At 39.0% G+C, this 19,804-nt stretch overlaps 1 protein-coding gene across 2 annotated transcripts in view; it reads right to left on the reverse strand.

Annotated features, from left to right (window-relative positions):
- LOC133570887 (low-density lipoprotein receptor-related protein 1-like) overlaps positions 1–19,804 on the reverse strand; it is a 281,878-nt gene that overhangs the window by 80,444 nt on the left and 181,630 nt on the right. For both annotated transcript variants that reach the window (XM_061923679.1, XM_061923678.1), the window contains exons 13-21: positions 17,784–18,006; positions 17,245–17,434; positions 17,037–17,162; positions 15,464–15,604; positions 15,104–15,229; positions 14,908–15,024; positions 12,223–12,303; positions 11,152–11,319; positions 3,423–3,605 (exon numbers count right to left, since the gene is read on the reverse strand). In XM_061923679.1, the coding sequence (XP_061779663.1) occupies positions 3,423–3,605; positions 11,152–11,319; positions 12,223–12,303; positions 14,908–15,024; positions 15,104–15,229; positions 15,464–15,604; positions 17,037–17,162; positions 17,245–17,434; positions 17,784–18,006 (1,355 nt within the window). The remainder of the gene's footprint in view (positions 1–3,422; positions 3,606–11,151; positions 11,320–12,222; positions 12,304–14,907; positions 15,025–15,103; positions 15,230–15,463; positions 15,605–17,036; positions 17,163–17,244; positions 17,435–17,783; positions 18,007–19,804) is intronic.

Genomic DNA, 19,804 nt, shown 5'->3' on the forward strand with positions numbered 1-19,804 from the left:
TCAATTCAAAGTATATATGTGATAATAGGCACAAAAAAGTTATTAACTAAGGCAGGGGTCGGCAACCCTCGGCTCTAGTGCCGCATGTGGCTCTTTAGCGCCGTCCTCGTGGCTCCCTGGAGTTTTTTCAAAAATGTGTGAAAATGGAACAAATATTTTTTTGTTTTAATATGGTTTCTGTAAAAGGACCATACATGACACAAACTTTCCTAATTGTTAGCATCCCCGCTGTTTATGTTAAATATGCTCCACTGATGAGAGTAATTGGCAATCGCAATTTTGTCCTACTAATTTCAGCGATCCTTAAACTCACCGTAATTTGTTGACATGTGCAACGTTCTTCGATGCTGCCCGCGAAAGACATGTTTTATGCCACTCCTTTTTTGTCTCATTTTGTCCACCAAACGTTTTATGCTGTGTGTGAATGCACACAGGTGAGCTTTGTTGATGTTGACCTATTAGAGTGTTAATCAGGCATATTTGGTCACTGCATAACTGCAAGCTAATTGATGCTAACATGTCATTTAGGCTAGGTGTATGTACATATTGCATCATTATGCCTCATTTGTAGTTATATTTGAGCTCATTTAATTTCCTTTACTTATATCCTTTGTGTATTTAATTTATATTTGTATATCTCATGACATATTATCTATAAATAATATTGGCTGCATTTCTGTTTGGGTGCCGTTATAGACCACAGCAAACGTTACCCAGCTTGCAAAGAATGTAATAAATCCACTATAAGAAGAAAGCCTGCCATTTCCTTTAACTTGAAAACACACATCTATACCTTTGGCCATTCTAAGCCAGTCATTTCCAGGAGTTATCTCATCCTCTAATAAGCCTCTTTTTACTAATGTTTTTCAATGTTGTAAAAATGTGTAGAATATTACATTTTAACATTTCTGTCAACGAAGATTTGCGTCAGCCTGCGACACATAGTCATTTTGATAGTAGGCTATTATAGCTAATACAGACACTTACATTAAGTGTTGGCTTCATTATAACACTTTTATAAAGCTTTAAACAGATTTAGTTTTTTTTATTATTTTTGGTCCAATATGGCTCTTTCAACATTTTGGGTTGCCGACCCCTGAACTAAGGACTACATTTACAATGAACGCCCAATATACACCTATGTAACATCACTCATCTGTGTTAAAGTTAAAGTTAAATTTAAAGTACCAATGATTGTCACACACACTAGGTGTGGTGAAATTTGTCCTCTGCATTGACTCATCCCCTTGTTCTCCCCCTGGGAAGTGGGAGAGCAGTGGGCACCAATCATTTTTGGTGATTTAACCCCCAATTCCAACCCTTGATGCTGAGTGCCCAACAGGGAGGTAAAGGGTCGCATTTTATAGTCTTTGGTATGACTCGGCCGGGGTTTGAACTCACAACCTACCGATCTCAGAACGGACACTCTAACCACAAGGCCACTGAGTAGGTGACACAAAGTCAAAATTACAAAAACTAAAAAATCAGAAATGCTTATGGTTTGTTGGTATGTCCTATTGTCCCATCATTTTCCTGTCAGGTCAAATGAATCTGGGTTTTTGTGAGTTAAATGCAAACCAACAGGTGGCGCCACATGACTTCACCCCTAGTAAGCTTTTCTTACTGTCATACCAGAAAAACTGGTTGATGGCAAATTAGCAAACAACAGGAGGCATTGCGATTAGGGGTGTCATGATACAACGTTTTTACTTTCGATACGATATTAATATTGGATCCTTGAGTGTTTTTCGATACCAATATTAATCAGATACGATATCAGCAGGAATTATAGTACCGTACATACTTTTATTTTGGCTTGGCTTGAACAAGTAAAAGTACTCAAATAACAATGATAAGTATGAAACACGAACCTTATGACAGATGTATGCTTTTCAAGTGGAGTGTTAACTTGTGTTTTGGCAGCACCAAGTGGTCACAATAATTCATTCAACTAAGGGCAAAATGCAGTAAGTTGAATGATGCGGACGCGTTTGAAACTGGATATTTTCTAACACTCTTCTACCTTGGACACTTGTATCTGTAAGTAACACCCAACTATAATTATTTGATACTTGGTCCATCCATCCATCCATCCATCTTCTTCCGCTTATCCGAGGTCGGGTCGCGGGGGCAGCAGCCTAAGCAGGGAAGCCCAGACTTCCCTCTCCCCAGCCACTTCGTCCAGCTCCTCCCGGGGGATCCCGAGGCGTTCCCAGGCCAGCCGGGAGACATAGTCTTCCCAACGTGTCCTGGGTCTTCCCCGTGGCCTCCTACCGGTCAGACGTGCCCTAAACACCTCCCGAGGGAGGCGATCGGGTGGCATCCTGACCAGATGCCCGAACCACCTCATCTGGCTCCTCTCGATGTGGAGGAGCAGCGGCTTTACTTTGAGCTCCACCCGGATGACAGAGCTTCTCACCCTATCTCTAAGGGAGAGCCCTGCCACCCGGCGGAGGAAACTCATTTCGGCCGCTTGTACCCGTGATCTTGTCCTTTCGGTCATAACCCAAAGCTCATGACCATAGGTGAGGATGGGAACGTAGATCGACCGGTTAATTGAGAGCTTTGCCTTCCGGCTCAGCTCCTTCTTCACCACAACAGATCGATACAGCGTCTGCAGTACTGAAGATGCCGCACCGATCCGCCTGTCGATCTCACGATCCACTCTTCCCTCACTCGTGAACAAGACTCCGAGGTACTTGAACTCCTCCACTTGGGGCAGGGTCTCCTCCCCAACCCGAAGATGGCATTCCACCCTTTTCCGGGCGAGAACCATGGACTCAGACTTGGAGGTGCTGATTCTCATCCCAGTCGTTTCACACTCGGCTGCGAACCGATCCAGCGAGAGCTGAAGATCCTGGTCAGATGATTGATACTTGGTAATATTGATAATTGTTGTGTTTTAGACTGCAATATTGTTAATTAAGGACACTTATTGTGTCCTTAGCTGTTTTGTAGATGATAGCTCCTAGTGGCCTCTAGCCTACCATGTTTACTTTTTGTAAATGACTTGACTAAAATACAAAAAAGACCAACTTTATGTACTTATTGAACATTTAGATAATAACTGGCTGTCCAGCTTTGCACAAGTAAAAACGCTGCATCGGAGCTTATATCTGCAATTTTAGAAGCAAGCTGATATCATCCTATACTTTTTTTTTTTTGCTGATGTCTGACCAATATCCGATTTGAATATTGGATCGAGAATCCCCTATTTACAATACTAGTTTTAAGATAATGGATAAGAAGCAACTGTTAAGCAGAATTATAACATTTTGATCTTACATTGGCAACACCATTTTTAAAATCAGTCTTGTCTTTGATTTTGCATACCAAAAATGTGTCTCGAAAAAGAGAAGTCGTCTTATATTGAGAAGTCGCCCGACATTCAGGGCCGTCTTATGTAATTGCACACTCCTCACCAGAGTCCCTGCAGCCGAACTTGACTGCCGGATCACACATGTGCGTAACGCCCTCGCAGTTCTTCTCGTCACTCAGGTCCATGCAGTCGGTGTCGCCGTCACAGCGCCAACGCAGGGGGATGCAAAGGCCGTCCATCCGACACTGAAACTCATCGGTGTGACAACCTCCGGGCGGACGAGTGGCTGCGGGGAAAAGCAGAGGATGGGTGAGCGCTGCCGTTATCGCTCTTCTCACAATGCAGTGTGACTGTCATCAGCCAGACAAAGCTGTCTGCTGGCCAACAGCTAACGAGGATGCCTCCAGAAGGTCATTGTTTAGTCATTAAGAGGAACCAGCAATGAATCATTTTTGTTATGTCTCAGCGCATAGTCGAAATGATAGTGTGCCATGTTGGTCTAATACTCACTTGGAAATCACAAGGTTTAGGTACACACACGATATTATATACTTTATATATAATATGTAAATGTAACATTTATGTTACATTTTATATTGCTACTATGGTACATTTTTAGTCTACTTTTTACCTTTTGTTTTTGCCCTCTTTTTGTGCCCTTGTGTGCATTATCCTTTACATCCTTACCCTTTCCATCCTTTGTAACTGAGCTACTGTGTGGAACAATTTCCCCTGTGGATCAATAAAGTTTGTCTAAGTCAAAGTCTAAGTCTATATACCTTAACTCAGTGTCTTTCAGCCTTTTTTGAGCCAAGGCACATGTTTTTCATTGAAAAAATCCAGAGGCACACCACCAGCAGAAAACATTTAAAAAATGAAACTCTGCAGCTGATATTGACAGTAAAAAGTTTTTCTCGCAATTGTTGGATATGACTTTAAACCATAACAGACCATGCCTCACTAAAGCTCTTGTCTCAAAGTAGGTGTACTGTCACGACCTGTCACATCATGCCGTGACTTATTTTGAGTTTTTTGGTGTTTTCCTGTGTGTAGTGTTTTAGTTCCTGTCGTGCGCTCCTATTTTGGTGGCTTTTCCTATTTTGTTGGTGTTTTTTTGTAGTAGTTTCATGTCTTTTTTTGAGCGTTATTACCCGCACCTGCTTTGTTTTAGCAATCAAGACTATTTAAGTTGTGCGGACGCTATCCTTCTTTGTGGGGACAGTGTTGATTGTCATGTCATGTTCGGATGTACTTTGTGAATGCCGTTTCTGCTCCACACGCTGTAAGTCTTTGCTGTCGTCCAGCATTCAGTTTTTGTTTATTTTGTAGCCAGTTCAGTTTTAGCATAGTCATCCCTAAGCTTTAATACCTTTTCTTAGGGGCCCAGGATTATATTGCCAAGCTCTAGACCAGTGGTTCTCAAATGGGGGTACGCGTACCCCTGGGGGTACTTGAAGGTATGTCAAGGGGTACGTGAGATTTAAAAACAATATTCTAAAAATAGCAACAATTCAAAAATCCTTTATAAATATATTTATTGAATAATGCTTCAACAAAATAAATGTTTAGAATTAAGTTCATGAATCCAGATGGATCTCTATTACAATCCCCAAGAGGGCACTTTAAGTTGATGATTACTTCTATGTGTAGGAATCTTTATTTATAATTGAATCACTTGTTTATTTTTCAACAAGTTTTTAGTTATTTTTATATCTTTTTTTCCAAATAGTTCAAGAAAGACCACTACAAATGAGCAATATTTTGCACTGTTATACAATTTAATACATCAGAAACTGATGACATAGTGCTGTATTTTACTTCTTTATCTCTTTTTTTCAACCAAAAATGCTTTGCTCTGATTAGAATTAAAAAAATGTTCACAGGGGGTACATCACTGAAAAAAGGTTGAGAGCCACTGCTCTAGACAGTACAGACACTCAACAACGGCACACTAGTGGTTGAAAAACACTGCCTTAACTTGCTATATATAGTCATGCATCTACTCAAGTTAACAAATACAGTCTTTGGGTAATGATAGTGCCAAAGTGAAGTCAGAGCTTGAAAACCCTCTTCTGTCGTTACAGTCTCTCTGGTCTTACCGGTAAAATACCGAAACAGACAAATACAAGTGGATAAGAGGAAACCATGTGAAACATTAACCAAACTATCGCGAGAAGGTACGTATCGAACTAAGATTACAACTTGGTGTCACACACCCAGTCTCAGTAGTGGTGCATATTTTCCATCAGAGCCAAAGCTCTATTGGATGTCCTGCCTACTCTCAAATGTGTCTGTTCCTAACAACAACTTGTGTGCATTAAATGCCAGTGACAATAGTGTTCATCAGTCTTTTAATGGCAATGAAAACACGTGTAGTCTGCAGTGCTCACCTGACGCGCACGCGAAAACGACGGTGGTTATCAGGAGCAGTTCATCATTATTCAACGCTGGTTGCTGGGATGATTAATTCTGCTAAAAAGTTCAGCCTTTGCCGTAGGCTACAGCTTTTCCTTACCCGCATTAAAAAGCAGTGGTGTGACTCTGTTATTTAGATGTCCCTCGAAGGTTCCAATTTATCAGACTGTAATTTAGCCATTAGTAACAGTGATTTAGATAAGCTTGTTTTCTAGTGGATTAGTGCTACTAAAGTATACACAGCCAGCAAACAGCAGAAGAGAAAGTCAGTACATACAATAGAACAGAACAGAACAGGTGGAAGTAAAACATTTTTTGTTTTAAATAGAGATTGCAATTCTCACAGAACATGTGTTTAAACGCTGAAAGATTACTTTTTCAACCATTTGAAATGTGCCGTACACTGATTGGCCAACCGTCCAGACAAAAGTATGTGTTTCGTATTGAGCTGTCAAGTAGCGCACTTTGTCCCGTATTTTTCTTAGAGTGAGAATAAAAAAAAAGTCCTTCAAATATCAATAGATTCCAACGAATACAGCTTTGACAACAGTTTTTTGCAGGCTAAGGCTAGAGCAATCGATGCCAGCGTGTCTGACCGCTCACCGGTCAAACCTATTGCAGTTAGGCTTTTCTGGCATTTGTTTGTTTCTGCGTCACTCTGCCTCAGCGTGACGGTAGCTAGCTAAAATGATCTGCCGAGTTTGTGGCAATCAGACTGCAAATGTGACTTTCACCACAATGGCATTGTTCTGTAAAAAAAAAGAAACAAATTGGGAATTCCAAACATGTTTTTTTTTTCTGAGCTACTGTAAATGTGGCTATCACGTCTTTGAGGTACTTTTTAACTTAGTATTGCTCGCTCATTTTTTTTAGAAAGGTCATTTAACATATTTGCTCTCTTGTTGTTATAATTTAGATGCCTGGTCCTCAAATCACTAGTTGTGTATCTAAGTTGTTAAACATAAACATAGTGTGTCCAGCTTTATGATACTATACACTTTATGATAGTGACACTACAGGAGGTAGCACTGTAATTTGGCCTCATCCTTCACTTGAAGCGTGAGTGAAGACTGCACTATAGACCTGATAAGTTTGAAAGAGAAAGAGATGATACCATATTATCTGCTCACAGATGATACCTGGTGGTTGTTTGAGCACACTGCAGCTACTGCTGGATAGTCCCATTACCTAAAGCATCAGTCACACGCAAGATTCTTACAGGAATAAGGCAAAAGTACAGCGGTAACTACTGTACTAACTCAAAAGTTAGCTGGTGATGCAGTATCTTACCTAAGGGTCAAATGATATTTTCTGCAACTCTTAAAAGTTGTATAAGTGTTAAATTCTGACATTATGCTTCTGTTTAATGACAAACAATCACAATATAGCATAAATACAATGCCCACAAGTGATTAAAATGTAGCCATTCATATAAATAAAAAACAAATATATCTCACCTTTCATTTCCTTTTGTCAAAACTAGCTCTTATACCAGACCTGGGCAAATTAAGTCCCGTTAAGCTTTTCAATCTGGTCCGCCGGACATTCCAAAATAATTTGTTTAGATCTTTAAGATCGAAACTGTAGCTGGTATTATGATGTGCAGTGATGTTTTCAAATAATCATAAGTTTTGAACTATACAAAGTATTTCAATGGTTGGAATCTGCGCGTTTGCATGATATACTAGTTACTATCTAATCTAAGTCACAGCAGCTCAGACAAAGCAACAAGCAGTGTGGGTGGGGAGCGTTTCCACAGAGTGTTTCCAGAGCGGCCAGCCTGAAATGCGGGTGTCAGGGACAGATGCGGAAGGAGATTTTTAAAACAAAGTTGTAAAGCTTAGTGATATATCAGATACATCAGATTGTAGGTGGGCGGTTTTTTTTACCCTTTACGTTCATATTTCGCTTTGTTTGTTGCATTTTTGTCGAGAGGGGGTGTGACGTTCATATGTTTTCAATATTCAGTGTTTTATCGTTCATAGTTAATATTATAAATCCCACATTCTTTATTTTTATGTACATTTCATGTACATGGGTGTCTCATTCAGTAAAAAAATTTAAAAATCCATTCCGGTCTGTCATAACGTTTTTAGCTTTCAATCAGACATTATTGTGTGGTTTTGTATTAATGTTCCTAAAAAGAGGACCCAAGCACTCATACTGTACAGCAGATTTTCACAGCTTATATATGAATATATATATATATATATATATATATATATATATATATATATATATATGTATGTATATATATATATATATATATTTATACATATATATATATATATATATATATATATATATATATATATATATATATATATATATATATATGTATATACATATAGATAGATAGATAGATAGATAGATATACCGGCCCCCAGACACATTTTTTTCTCTAAATTTGGCCCCCCAGGTCAAAATATTTTCCCAGGCCTGTCTTATACTAATGAAAGTTGAAGACCCCTACTCTATCATAAATCTGAAAAATACTTACGCAGTAGAGATATCTGTTTAAGAAATATATTTACATTTATTATGTTAGGTTAAGCAGAAAATATTTCTATTCAAGATTTTTTTTATTTTGTTCTGTTGATTTTTTATTTTTCACAAAAACATTGATTATTGAACAATTACTATCCCATGTATTTGTATTAGTCCAAAACTTGCACATCTAATTAATTTCTGGTTGATGTCAAATATTATTCAAAAATGTGTGTGTGTGGATTGTCAGTCATCACATCATATAATCCAAAAAGGTTTATTCGATGCAAATGGAATCAACTGAAAAGTGGTCCAGCTGCCTCCATTTAGCCTTTGAAGATAGTATAGAACTCCTTTCACACAAATAAAAAAGGCACAAAAACTATTTGCAGGTAGTTAGTTGGCCACCCTATATAGGTCGCAGAATACAGTAGTGCATTCACAGTCAATCAAGCCTTGATTTTGGAATATAGACAGTTAAAAAGTGCTTTCAGAAAGCCTAACTGTGAACTTGCCGTTTTGTGTAATACCGGTGGCTTTAATGCTAATGAGCTGTGTTAGTCAATGCCTGTCTCTGGCAGAGCATGCGTGTCTCAAAAAAGCACTATGGTACTGTAAGTATTTATCCACTTTTTTACATAAACACTGTACTGTAACTCAATCTCATGTAACAGAAGCCAAATATCACATACAACAACGTAACAAAAGAAGTCGGACTGGAGGACACAAATGTGACCAAACAGTGCTTGCAGTGCTTAAAAAACAAGTCATCTTTTAACAGATTAGTCTATTCACAGAAAAAAAAAAAATCATTAAACTTACAGCTCCAATATCTGTAGCCGACTGACAGATAGTTGACAGGCAGAGATCCAGACTTAATTTTAAAATAGGTAGCAAAGCCTGTTTTACGTCATTGTCTACTTTATTGTTAAATAAGCCTCTAAAATTGCACAAAACACCTTATTTCTAACCACGGTTGCGAACGTCACATTAAATATTAACGTACAACTGCAGATATAACGATTAACGGTATTAATGATAACAATGATAACAGTGGTAAAACTCTCGATTGATAGTAATATTGTTTTAAACTAAAATTATCCTAAAACCGTGACTGATAACCACACTTCCATAAATGAAACAGTGATAATGTTCACTTACTGGAAAAAACAGTTAGTAATATTGTTTTAAACTAAGATTACCCTAAAACCACGACTGATAACCGCACTTCCATAAATGAAACAGTAATAATGCTCGCTTACTGGAAACAGCAATTAGTAATATTGTTTTAAACTAAAATTACCCTAAACCCATGACTGTTAACCATACTTTCATAAATGGACCAGTGGTAATGCTAATTTACTGGAAAAGCAAGCTAGCGGGCTAAAAGCTAACTATTTTAAATGCTAACATGAATACAAGACTTAAATAAAGTCTTTTATTTACCCATTACAAACGTCATACCCCAGGTTGTGTTTTCTTAGAACAGAGCAATCAAGGTTAATGTAGGTTGCTTCTCTTTATTCCCCTCCATTTTTCTGCATTATTTCGTATCTCAAGTTATCATTACGTATATGTATTGCTGCATTTGAACAACTGTATTGTTGATAATAAAAGTAAAGTATTGGTATTGTTCATTATCAATAGCGCTATTTCTATTGGTATTTGTATTGCTCCATTTGTAGTGTAATAATGCTCATTGTCATTTCTGTATTATTTTTTATTTTCGCTAACTGCTTATTTGCTATTACTTTTACCATCATATTTGTACATGTTGTATTTGCTGATGTTGCTCTATTGTTGTTGCTGTTGTTGTTGTTGTTGTTGTGTTTGCTGTTGTTGTTTTTGTCTCTCTGTCTAATCCCCCTCTTGTCCCCACAATTTCCCCCTCTGTCTTCCTTTTTTTTCTCTTTCTATCCCCTCCTGCTGCGGCCCGGCTGCACCAAATGATAATATAAATACATATAATAAAGTCAAATACAAGTAAGGCAACAAGAGAAGTATCCTACACTTCTCTTTTGTAAAGTAAATCTGAACAGCCGATATGGGCATCTACATCAACTATATGATTTGCCTGAGAAGCTGGACAGGACAAAAAAAAAACAGAGCGATCGATGCATACACGGAGACGGAAGTGTCTACAACAGGACGTGAACACGTGTGATTTCAAATAAACTGGACGTGCAACCCCTCATTTTGCCTTTATCATTAAAAACACCCTAAAGTCGTCATAAATTAAAACGGAAGAAGATAAACATATTTAAACACTCAAAAAACAATAATATGACTCTTAATAATTCCAACACAATATATCATATTTATTTTGCCAAGGAAAGAATATTGTGTGTCTATTTACTTATTTGACATTAAACTTGGTTAAAATGTATTTTTAGTTTGCGTATAAGCACTTTTTGAGCACATTCAACAATAATAACATCATATCCTTACATTTCTACGTAATCAAATCGTTGGTTAAGCGAGCTTCCAAGATTATACATTTTGCTGGTTTCCTAATAAACACCTCTAACATCAAACACCGCAGAGATTGGACAATTTGGAATTTAGATAACATTTTTAGAAAACGCCTTCAAATGTATCAATACTTTAAATCCCTGTTATGAATTAAACAAAATATTAGCAACAGTAGCACAGCTGCATAGCATGAGCTAATAGATCTAACAAAAACAGTCACCTTTTAACATCAACATCATGCCTATTCGTTGAAGAAAAACTAAATCATCAGTCGCAGACCTGCAGACTTTATTTTAAGATGTTTAGCCAAGCACTAGTGTTCAAGCAAACAATACTAAGTAGTCTTGGCAAAAAGTGTTCTAATTTCTAATTTAATTGTATAATTATTTAACCTCCAATCGATAATCTACAACCCCAAGGCTCGCAAAGTCTGAACAGCCTTTAGATACCGTACTCACCCTGATTAGTGCAGTTAGCGTGGGTCTCGTCGCTGTAGTCCCCGCAGTCATTATCCCCATCACAGGTCCAATAATCTGGAATGCATCGTCCGCTGTTGCACTTGAACTGCGCGCTGGAGCACGAATGACTACAGCCCGCCTCGTCGCTGTTGTCCCCGCAGTCGTTGTCTGAAAAGAACACATTCGCTGTCACAATGCGTGCTAAAAAATGAAAGAGGGTGGAGAGACACTTGACTATTCCAAACTGTAAATGCTTCTTTTCATAGAGTGAACAATAATAGAATTATGAGTATTGGAGTTTGAAAAATGACAGAAACTGCATAGATCAGACCATGCACCATGAGGGAATGTACCTAGCGCTGATACATTGAGCTTGGAAGCAGAGCACAATAAGCAGTTTATACCTCGTACGAGAGCTGTAGTGGTACGCCATAATCACGGTTTGGTACGTACCTTAGTTTTAAGGCTACAGTTTGGTTAATTTTGGGTACAGTAAGTAAGCAAAATGCTCTGACTTCTCCTTGGCTATGATTCCTGCTATAAATACAAGTACCGTTACATTCTTACCTCATACAAACCTGTCTGTTAGAACATTTATCCTGATATAATCTAACTACAAAATTAATTTGATCATTTGACCTGATAAAAGTAGCTTGTCTACATTTTTGCTTGACTCAGTAATTCCCTGATCTAATTTAGCTCGGAGCTTTTGTGCGGTATTAGAAGCGATATTGGTGTCAGCCATGTTCAAGCCAAGCAGCCTTTAAAGGTTTGCTGTTAGCCTGCCCGGGCTAATCTACCAGCTAGGCAAGCGTCACGGCTGCTGCTGCGGTGCATGTTGATCTATGCACTAACCGGCCAGGTTCGGACAATGCAACTCATCAGAGCCGTCACCACAATCCTTTTCTGAAAGACAGAACCAACGGAAGACACCAGAGTGGGCGAACAACACAGAACAACAACACAGATAGGAAAAAATAACAAACACAGGACATCTACATGGTGACACAAAGAAGGAGAACCAAACAGAGAGTAATCGCTAAGAAATGTGAGTCTACAAGTGACACTCACCGTTATCACAGCGCCAGTTTATGTTGATGCAGCGTCCATTGTTGCAGGTAAACTGCGTGAGGGGGAAACATGTAGGATAGGCTGTGTACACACAAAGAGATAAGAGCATTTTGAACACTCACTGACATGAAATGAAAGCAGCAAAGACAGAATGAAAATGAAGTCACACTCGGCCATTTTTACCGTGCTTGGGCGTGCTTAACATTTAAAAGTCTGGCATGTTCGGCCTGTGTATGCTCAAGTTTGGTACACTTCTCCTCTGGCACGATTGCTTATGCACACACAGAATGATTGTACTGCAATCACTCCTTGCTAGTTCCTAATGGTAACCAGCATGTCTTTAAATAAAAAAGAGACAAAAAGACTCAACATAACCCACAAAGTCAATCTTGCTCACTCGTGAGTATATTTGCATATGTATTACCCCTAATGATAACAATAATGTACTTGATTTATTTTGATCACTTCCTGCTAGTTCTTAATGGTAACCAACACATTTTCTTATTAAAAAAGTAAACAGAAAAACGCAACATAATCCACAAGGTCACGCTTGCTCACTCGCGACTCGCGAGTATATTGGCGTATACAGTACAGGCCAAAAGTTTGGACACACTTTCTCATTCAATGGGTTCTTTATTTTCATGACTATTTACATTGTAGATTGTTACTGAAGGCATCACAACTATGAATGAACACATGTGGAGTTATGTACTTAACAAAAAAAGGTGAAATAACTGAAAACATGTTTTATATTCTAGATTCTTCAAAATAGCCACCCTTTGCTCTGATTACTGCTCTGCACAGTCTTGGCATTCTCTCGATAAGCCCACTCCTTCAAGATTGTTGGAAAACCATTTCAGGTGACTTCTTGAAGCTCACCGAGAGAATGCCAAGAGTGTGCAAAAAAGTAACCAGAGTAAAGGGTGGCTATTTTGAAGAAACTAGAATATAAAACATGTTTTCAGTTATTCCACCTTTTTTTGTTAAGTACCGTATATAAGTCCACATGTGTTCATTCATAGTTTTGATGCCTTCAGTGACAATCTACAATGTAAATAGTCATGAAAATAAAGAAAACGCATTGAATGAGAAGGTGTGTCCAAACTTTTGGCCTGTACTGTATATTATCTTTATTGGTCATGCACACACAATTTGAGTTACAGAATGAATGTAATGTGATCGCTCCTTGCTAGTTCTTAATGATAGCCGATAAAATAAAAAGTAAACAGAAAGACTCATAATCCACAAAGTCACTCTTACCTGTGAGTACTTTTGGATGTATATTACCCCTATTTATAACAATAATATGGTTGTGATCGGTCCTTGCTAGTTCCGAATGGTAACCAACATATTTTCTTGTTTAAAAAAGTAAACAGAAAGACTCAACATAATCCACAGTCAGCCTTGCTCACTCGCGAGTACATTCACATGTATATTACCTCTAGTGGTCATGCACACACAAACCGAGTTACAGAATGAATGAATGCGATAGCTCCTTGCTAGTTTTTATGGTAGCCGACATACTAAAAAGTAAACAGAACAACTTAACATAATCCACAAAGTCACACTTGCTCACTTGAGAGTATATTTGCATGTGTATTACACCTAATTATAACAATAAAATACTTAATTAATGTGATCGCTCCTTGTCAGTTCTTAATGATAACCAATATACTTCTATATAGAAATAAACAGAAAGACTGTACATAATCCATAAAGTCGTTTTTTCTCTTTTCGTGAGTAAATTTGCATGTGTATAACCCCTAATAATAACATGTATTTGAATGAATGCGATTTCTCCTTGCTAGTTCTTAATGATGACCGGCAAATTTCTTAATAGAAACAGAAGTGAAGTGAATTACATTTATATAGCACTTTTCTCAAGTGACTCAAAGCGCTTTACATTGTGAAACCTAATATCTAAGTTACATTTAAACCAGTGTGGGTGGCACTGGGAGCAGGTGGGTAAAGTGTCCTGCCCAAGGACACAACGGCAGTGACTAGGATGGCGGAAGCGGGGATCGAACCTGCAACCCTCAAGTTGCTGACACGGCCGCTCTACCAACCGAGCTATACCACCCCAGAATAAAATGTTTTGATATGATCCATTAAGTAAAAACCCACGGCACACTTGCTCGCCTATGAGTTTATTGACATGCAATGTAATAATAATAAATATACTGTTATTTATTTATTTCGATTGCTCCTCTCGCAAGTTTGAAATGATAGCCGCCGACATGCAAAATAGAAATAAACAGAACAACTTGAAATAGGACTGGAAATAATTAACAAAGTCAGCGGAATTGCAGTAATACAGAATTGTACAAAGGATTGCACAAGCGTGAATGGTCAGTGTAAGTAAGGCACAAACGGTGTAGAGCAGGGGTGCGCAAAGTGCAGCCCAGGGGCCGGTTGCGGCCTGGAGCTCATTTTTCATTGACCCACGATACATTCTCAAACTACAATTCCCCCCCACAAAAAAGAAAAATATAAAAAATAACTTGAATTTCCAGAACCAGTTGTTGGTCAGGGTGGCCTAGACTATCTATCCAAGCCGTCACTTTATATTTGAACAATCTGTGTGCAATTAAGATTCAACATACATTTGATTCATATTAATGTTGTTATTCCTAAATGGCCATTTGGGACCTGTGCATTAATTTCTCCTAGGCAACATTGACCCACCACAAGAGGCAGGCTCATCAGACCGATCCCCACAGTCGTCATCCAGGTCACACGTCCAGGAAATGGGGATGCAGCGCCCGCTGGCGCATGAGTACTGATTAGGTGGGCACGTGCGAGCTGAAAAACAACACAGGATCACGCACTGTATATGTACACAAGGGGGGTCTGTTCACTTTGGATTTGTTTGTTTGCCAACCCGAACAGGTGGTGTTGGATTCGTCCTCATCGTTGCCACAGTCGTTGTCGCCGTCACACAACCATCGCAGTGGGATGCAGCGGTTGTTCTGACACTTGAATCTTTCAGTGGGGCAAGTGTGCTGGTCTGGAGTAGAGACAAGAAAAGTAAAGGTGAGATGCTATCTGCAGAGCAATGAGTGAGAAAGAGGTCACGGGAGTTTTAGACGTAGATGTGTTACATCTGGATGACAGACTAGTGCTCTGCTCTTTTACTTAAGACTCAATGTCATCATTCATACTACAAAGGGCACCAACAGTAGAAGAGCCTGATGTGTGTGTGTGGGTGTGTGTGCGTTTGAATGCCTGGACGGCAACTCACGGCATAGCTCAGGAGCCTCGTCGCTGTTGTCCAGGCAGTCGTTGTCGCCGTCGCACTTCCAGCGCTCCTGGATGCAGCGGTTATTTTTACAGGCAAACTCCCCAGACTGGCATTGTGGAGGTGGCACGTAGGACGGGTTGGCTGTGGACCATAAGAGGAGGCGAAATAAAAAAACAAACACATAATGGATAGGTCAAACTTCTATATAATCACAAATTGCACAGATTGGACAAAACAATAGCAATGCTTTAATAGGGACGTAACGGTACACGGTATAATGATAAACCGTGGTAAAAGTCCAGATGGTTAGTAATACTGTTTACATTTTTAATTATCTAAAACTGTCATTTGTTAAGGCATTTTAGGCAACACAGCTCATTTCCTGGAAACTGAACTGAACACAGGCTGTGAAATGTCAACAAGCTGAGTTGTCAGTGAGGCACAAAGATTGTGTATTAGATGTAAGAGGTATGACTCCTATTTATTTTCTTTGAGCAAACTGTAGCATTGAACCACATGAAGAAGAACACAATGTTAATAACTACAGTTATTTAGTTGGAATTTGTTGAGTAATTTAGAGTCTTTCTACTTTCTATATTAAATGTGAAATGTAAATGTATTGTGGAGAAGTGATCGCAATTCAGTTGGCTACCCTGCATGTGTGCTTGCTGGTGTTGGCTTTGTCAGGCCAATCCTTTCCAACTCGGGTCAATTCTGTCTCCACATCACCTACAATTTCAACATATGCAATATTTCATCTGCTCTGTTTCGCTTGCAGAGGAATGATCGCATTTATTAAATGACACGTCTTTATTTGGACTTAATATTTCAAAATAGGAAAATTTGGAGTATTTCTGCTGCTTTCTTTAATGAAGGTTTGTGAAACCTAACTGTAATGAGGAGGAGTCATTGTAATATATGTGCTTGTGTTTGTGTTATATCCTGCCAATCCCAACACCATACCAATTTTGTCTTTAGAGTACATGAGCAACAATTTTGCCATCTACAATTTTTTATCTGCTCTCTGTATCACATGTGCATGAGCGATCAAATAATTAAATGGTATGTCTTGATTTTGTCAACTAATTTGAAGTCTTTATACTCCTCTCTGTTATAAAGGCTAGTGAAACTTACATGTAAAGTGGAGGGGTGATTGCAATACAGTTGGGTACACTGCGCACATGCATGGTTACGTCGGCTACGTTGGGCCAATCCCGACGGTTCGTCCTCTCTATCTTTACATTATCTAGAATTTCAACAGCAACAGGTTTTTATCTGCTCTTTGTATCACAAGCAGAGGAGCGATCGCATGATTCATCAAATGACATGTCTAATGTATATTTAGCCCCTCCCAACTAATTTGGAGTCTTTCTACTGCTATTATGAAGGTTTGTGAAACGTAAATGTAAAGTGTAGGAGTGATTGCAATACAGTTGTCAATATACAGTACGTTTGTCCAACCCCACCCACCACTTTAAAGTTGAGTCATGAGTCAGTCAATCATTGAATCAAATGCAATTATTTCACCTGTTTTCTCTAACCAAAAGTTGAAAACAGAGTATATATATATTGCCTTTGCAGCTGGTGTTGTCAGTGGGGTCCAGTATTTGGTCTTCTGCACAAGCACACTGCCGGCCGCTCGGTATGGCCAAACACAGGCTGGTGCATCCTCCATTGTGCACGCGACACGCATTAGAACCTGCAGGAAAAGAAGGTGAGGTTACTTAACGAACACTAAAGCGCACACTGAGAAAAGGCCAGTATGTTGACACCGACTTTACCTTGTTGCTGCTGAGCATCGTACATGCGTATTTCAAAAATGGGCGGTCTCTCGTTGCGGAGCAGGGTGGCAGTGCCCGTGGTGGTGTCCAACTTGAAAATGCTGCCACTTCGGTACTCGTTCCAGAACAAGAAGTGTTTATAATGGCAGAGACCAAAGGCGTGGTTCAGCTCCTGGCCCTCGTACACCGTCTGTACGTGTGAGGAAAGCGGGGGAAGAGGATAAAATGTGAGGCTAATGAACTTCCTTCTAATTCCTACCTGTTTCCAGCTAATGACGCTGAAAATCTAGGCAGTTAACATTTAAGACACCATTACCAAACAAGCATAAAAACACAAATAAAAAGCTTCCTGATTCTCAGCTGGACCCGCCGCTATTCGACAAATAAGGTCATTTGGATCCACTTCAGGGTTTTAAATACTGTTTATTGTTTGTGCAAATACAAAAGTCCAGTTTGTAAATTAATATGGCTGCTAAAAATAATACATCAAGGTGAAATATGAACTTAACAAGCCATGGCATTAGATTGACGATTCTGACCTTGCGCTCAGAGCTGTTGAGGTAGACCATCTCGATACGGTCGTAGTAGGCGTCCACCCAGTAAAGGATTCCCTGTGGGATGTCCAAGCTCAGGCCATTGGGCCACAGCACCGTCTTGCTGGTTAGGAAAACGTTTCTATTGGATCCGTCCATCCAAGCGCGTTCAATTTTGCCTCGTTTGCTCTCCTTAGGATCCTCCTCCCAGTCTGTCCAGTACATCCATCTTAAAAAAACAGACGAGTTTACTGAGGTTAATGGAAAATGTCGCTTTATTAAGATGTATTAGGATGAGAAAATGACGTCACCAAGTCATCAAAGACAGTGGTTCTCAAATGGGGGTACGCGTACCCCTGGGGGTACTTGAAGGTATGCCAAGGGGTACGTGAGATTTTTTTTTAAATATTCTAAAAATAGCAACAATTCAAAAATCCTTTATAAATATATTTATCGAATAATACTTCAAAAAAATATGAATGTAAGTTCATAAACTCAGTGAAGCACAAGCTCAGGTTTCTCATAAAATGTCTGTCAAAAATAACTGTGAAAAGAAATGCAACAATGCAATATTCAGTGTTGACAGCTAGATTTTTTGTGGACATGTTCCATAAGTATTGATGTTAAAGATTTCTTATTTTGTGAAGACATGTTTAGAATTAAGTTCATGAATTCAGATGGATCTCTATTGCAATCCCCAAAGAGGGCACTTTAAGTTGAAGATTACTTCTATGTGTAGAAATCTTTATTTATAATTGAATCACTTATTTATTTTTCAACAAGTTTTTAGTTATTTTTATATCTTTTTTTCCAAATAGTTCAAGAAAGACCACTACAAATGAGCAATATTTTTGCACTATTATACAATTTAATAAATCAGAAACTGATGACGTAGTGCTGTATTTTACTTCTTTATCTCTTTTTTTCAACCAAAAATGCTTTGCTCTGATTAGGGGGTACTTGAATTAAAAAAATGTTCACAGGGGTACATCACTGAAAAAAGGTTGAGAACCACTGATCTAAGACGAGTAGGTCAGACTGTGCCACCAAACAAGATATGGATATACATTAATGAAGTAATTGAATTTGGGCTGCGATTTACTAAGACTACGTGTACAATTGTAAAGTGGTGGAGACCGCCTAATTTAAATGAAGATTTCGCAAGTACTATTTGGGGCATCACCAAATTTACTGCACATTCATGTTATCAAGCCTACCTGTGGCTTCTTGCTATGTTTTCAAACCTGCAGGAGACATGTACTACTTGTTCTGGGCATTTTAGAAGCAGTACTGCAGTGTAGCTACATTGAAACCACTTTTTTTTTTAACACCTAAGGTGCGCTCTTTGGAGAGAGGCCCAAAAAAATACGTACATTAAAGAAATGTTTAAAGAATATTTTAATAATATATATTCTATCTGGGGCAGCACAGTGGAACAGGGGTTAGTGCGTGTGCCTCACAATACGAAGGTCCTGGGTTCGATCCTGGGCTCGGGATCTTTCTGTGTGGAGTTTGCATGTTCTCCCCGCGACTGCGTGGTACTCCGGCTTCTTCCCACCTCCAAAGACATGCGCCTGGTGATAGGTTGATTGGCAACACTAAAAAATGGCCCTAGTGTGTGAATGTTGTCTATCTGTGTTGGCCCTGCAATGAGGTGGCGACTTGTCCAGGGTGTACCCCGCCTATCGCCCATGTGCAGCTGGGATAGGCTCCAGCACCCCCCGCGACCCCATAAGGGACAAGCAGTAGGAAATGGATGGATGGATGGATATTCCATCTGAAAAAAATAAAAAAAATACCAAAGCGCATTAAATTGAATTTGTTTTAATCAGCCCCTTAAGTCCTCTAGCAGCTATAAAATTATATTTTAATATTTTTTCTTTCTGACCGTCCAAAATGTTGACAAACACATGTAGGATGGAGGATTCTCGTCTGTCCATCCTCTGTCTGTGCAGCGCGAGCACTGAACCCGCAGGCGTATGTGGAATTATCAGTTTACACGTGCTAAATAAAACGCAAAACCGTGC

This window comes from Nerophis lumbriciformis, linkage group LG28 (assembly GCF_033978685.3).
Source record: "Nerophis lumbriciformis linkage group LG28, RoL_Nlum_v2.1, whole genome shotgun sequence".
NCBI lineage: Eukaryota > Metazoa > Chordata > Actinopteri > Syngnathiformes > Syngnathidae > Nerophis > Nerophis lumbriciformis.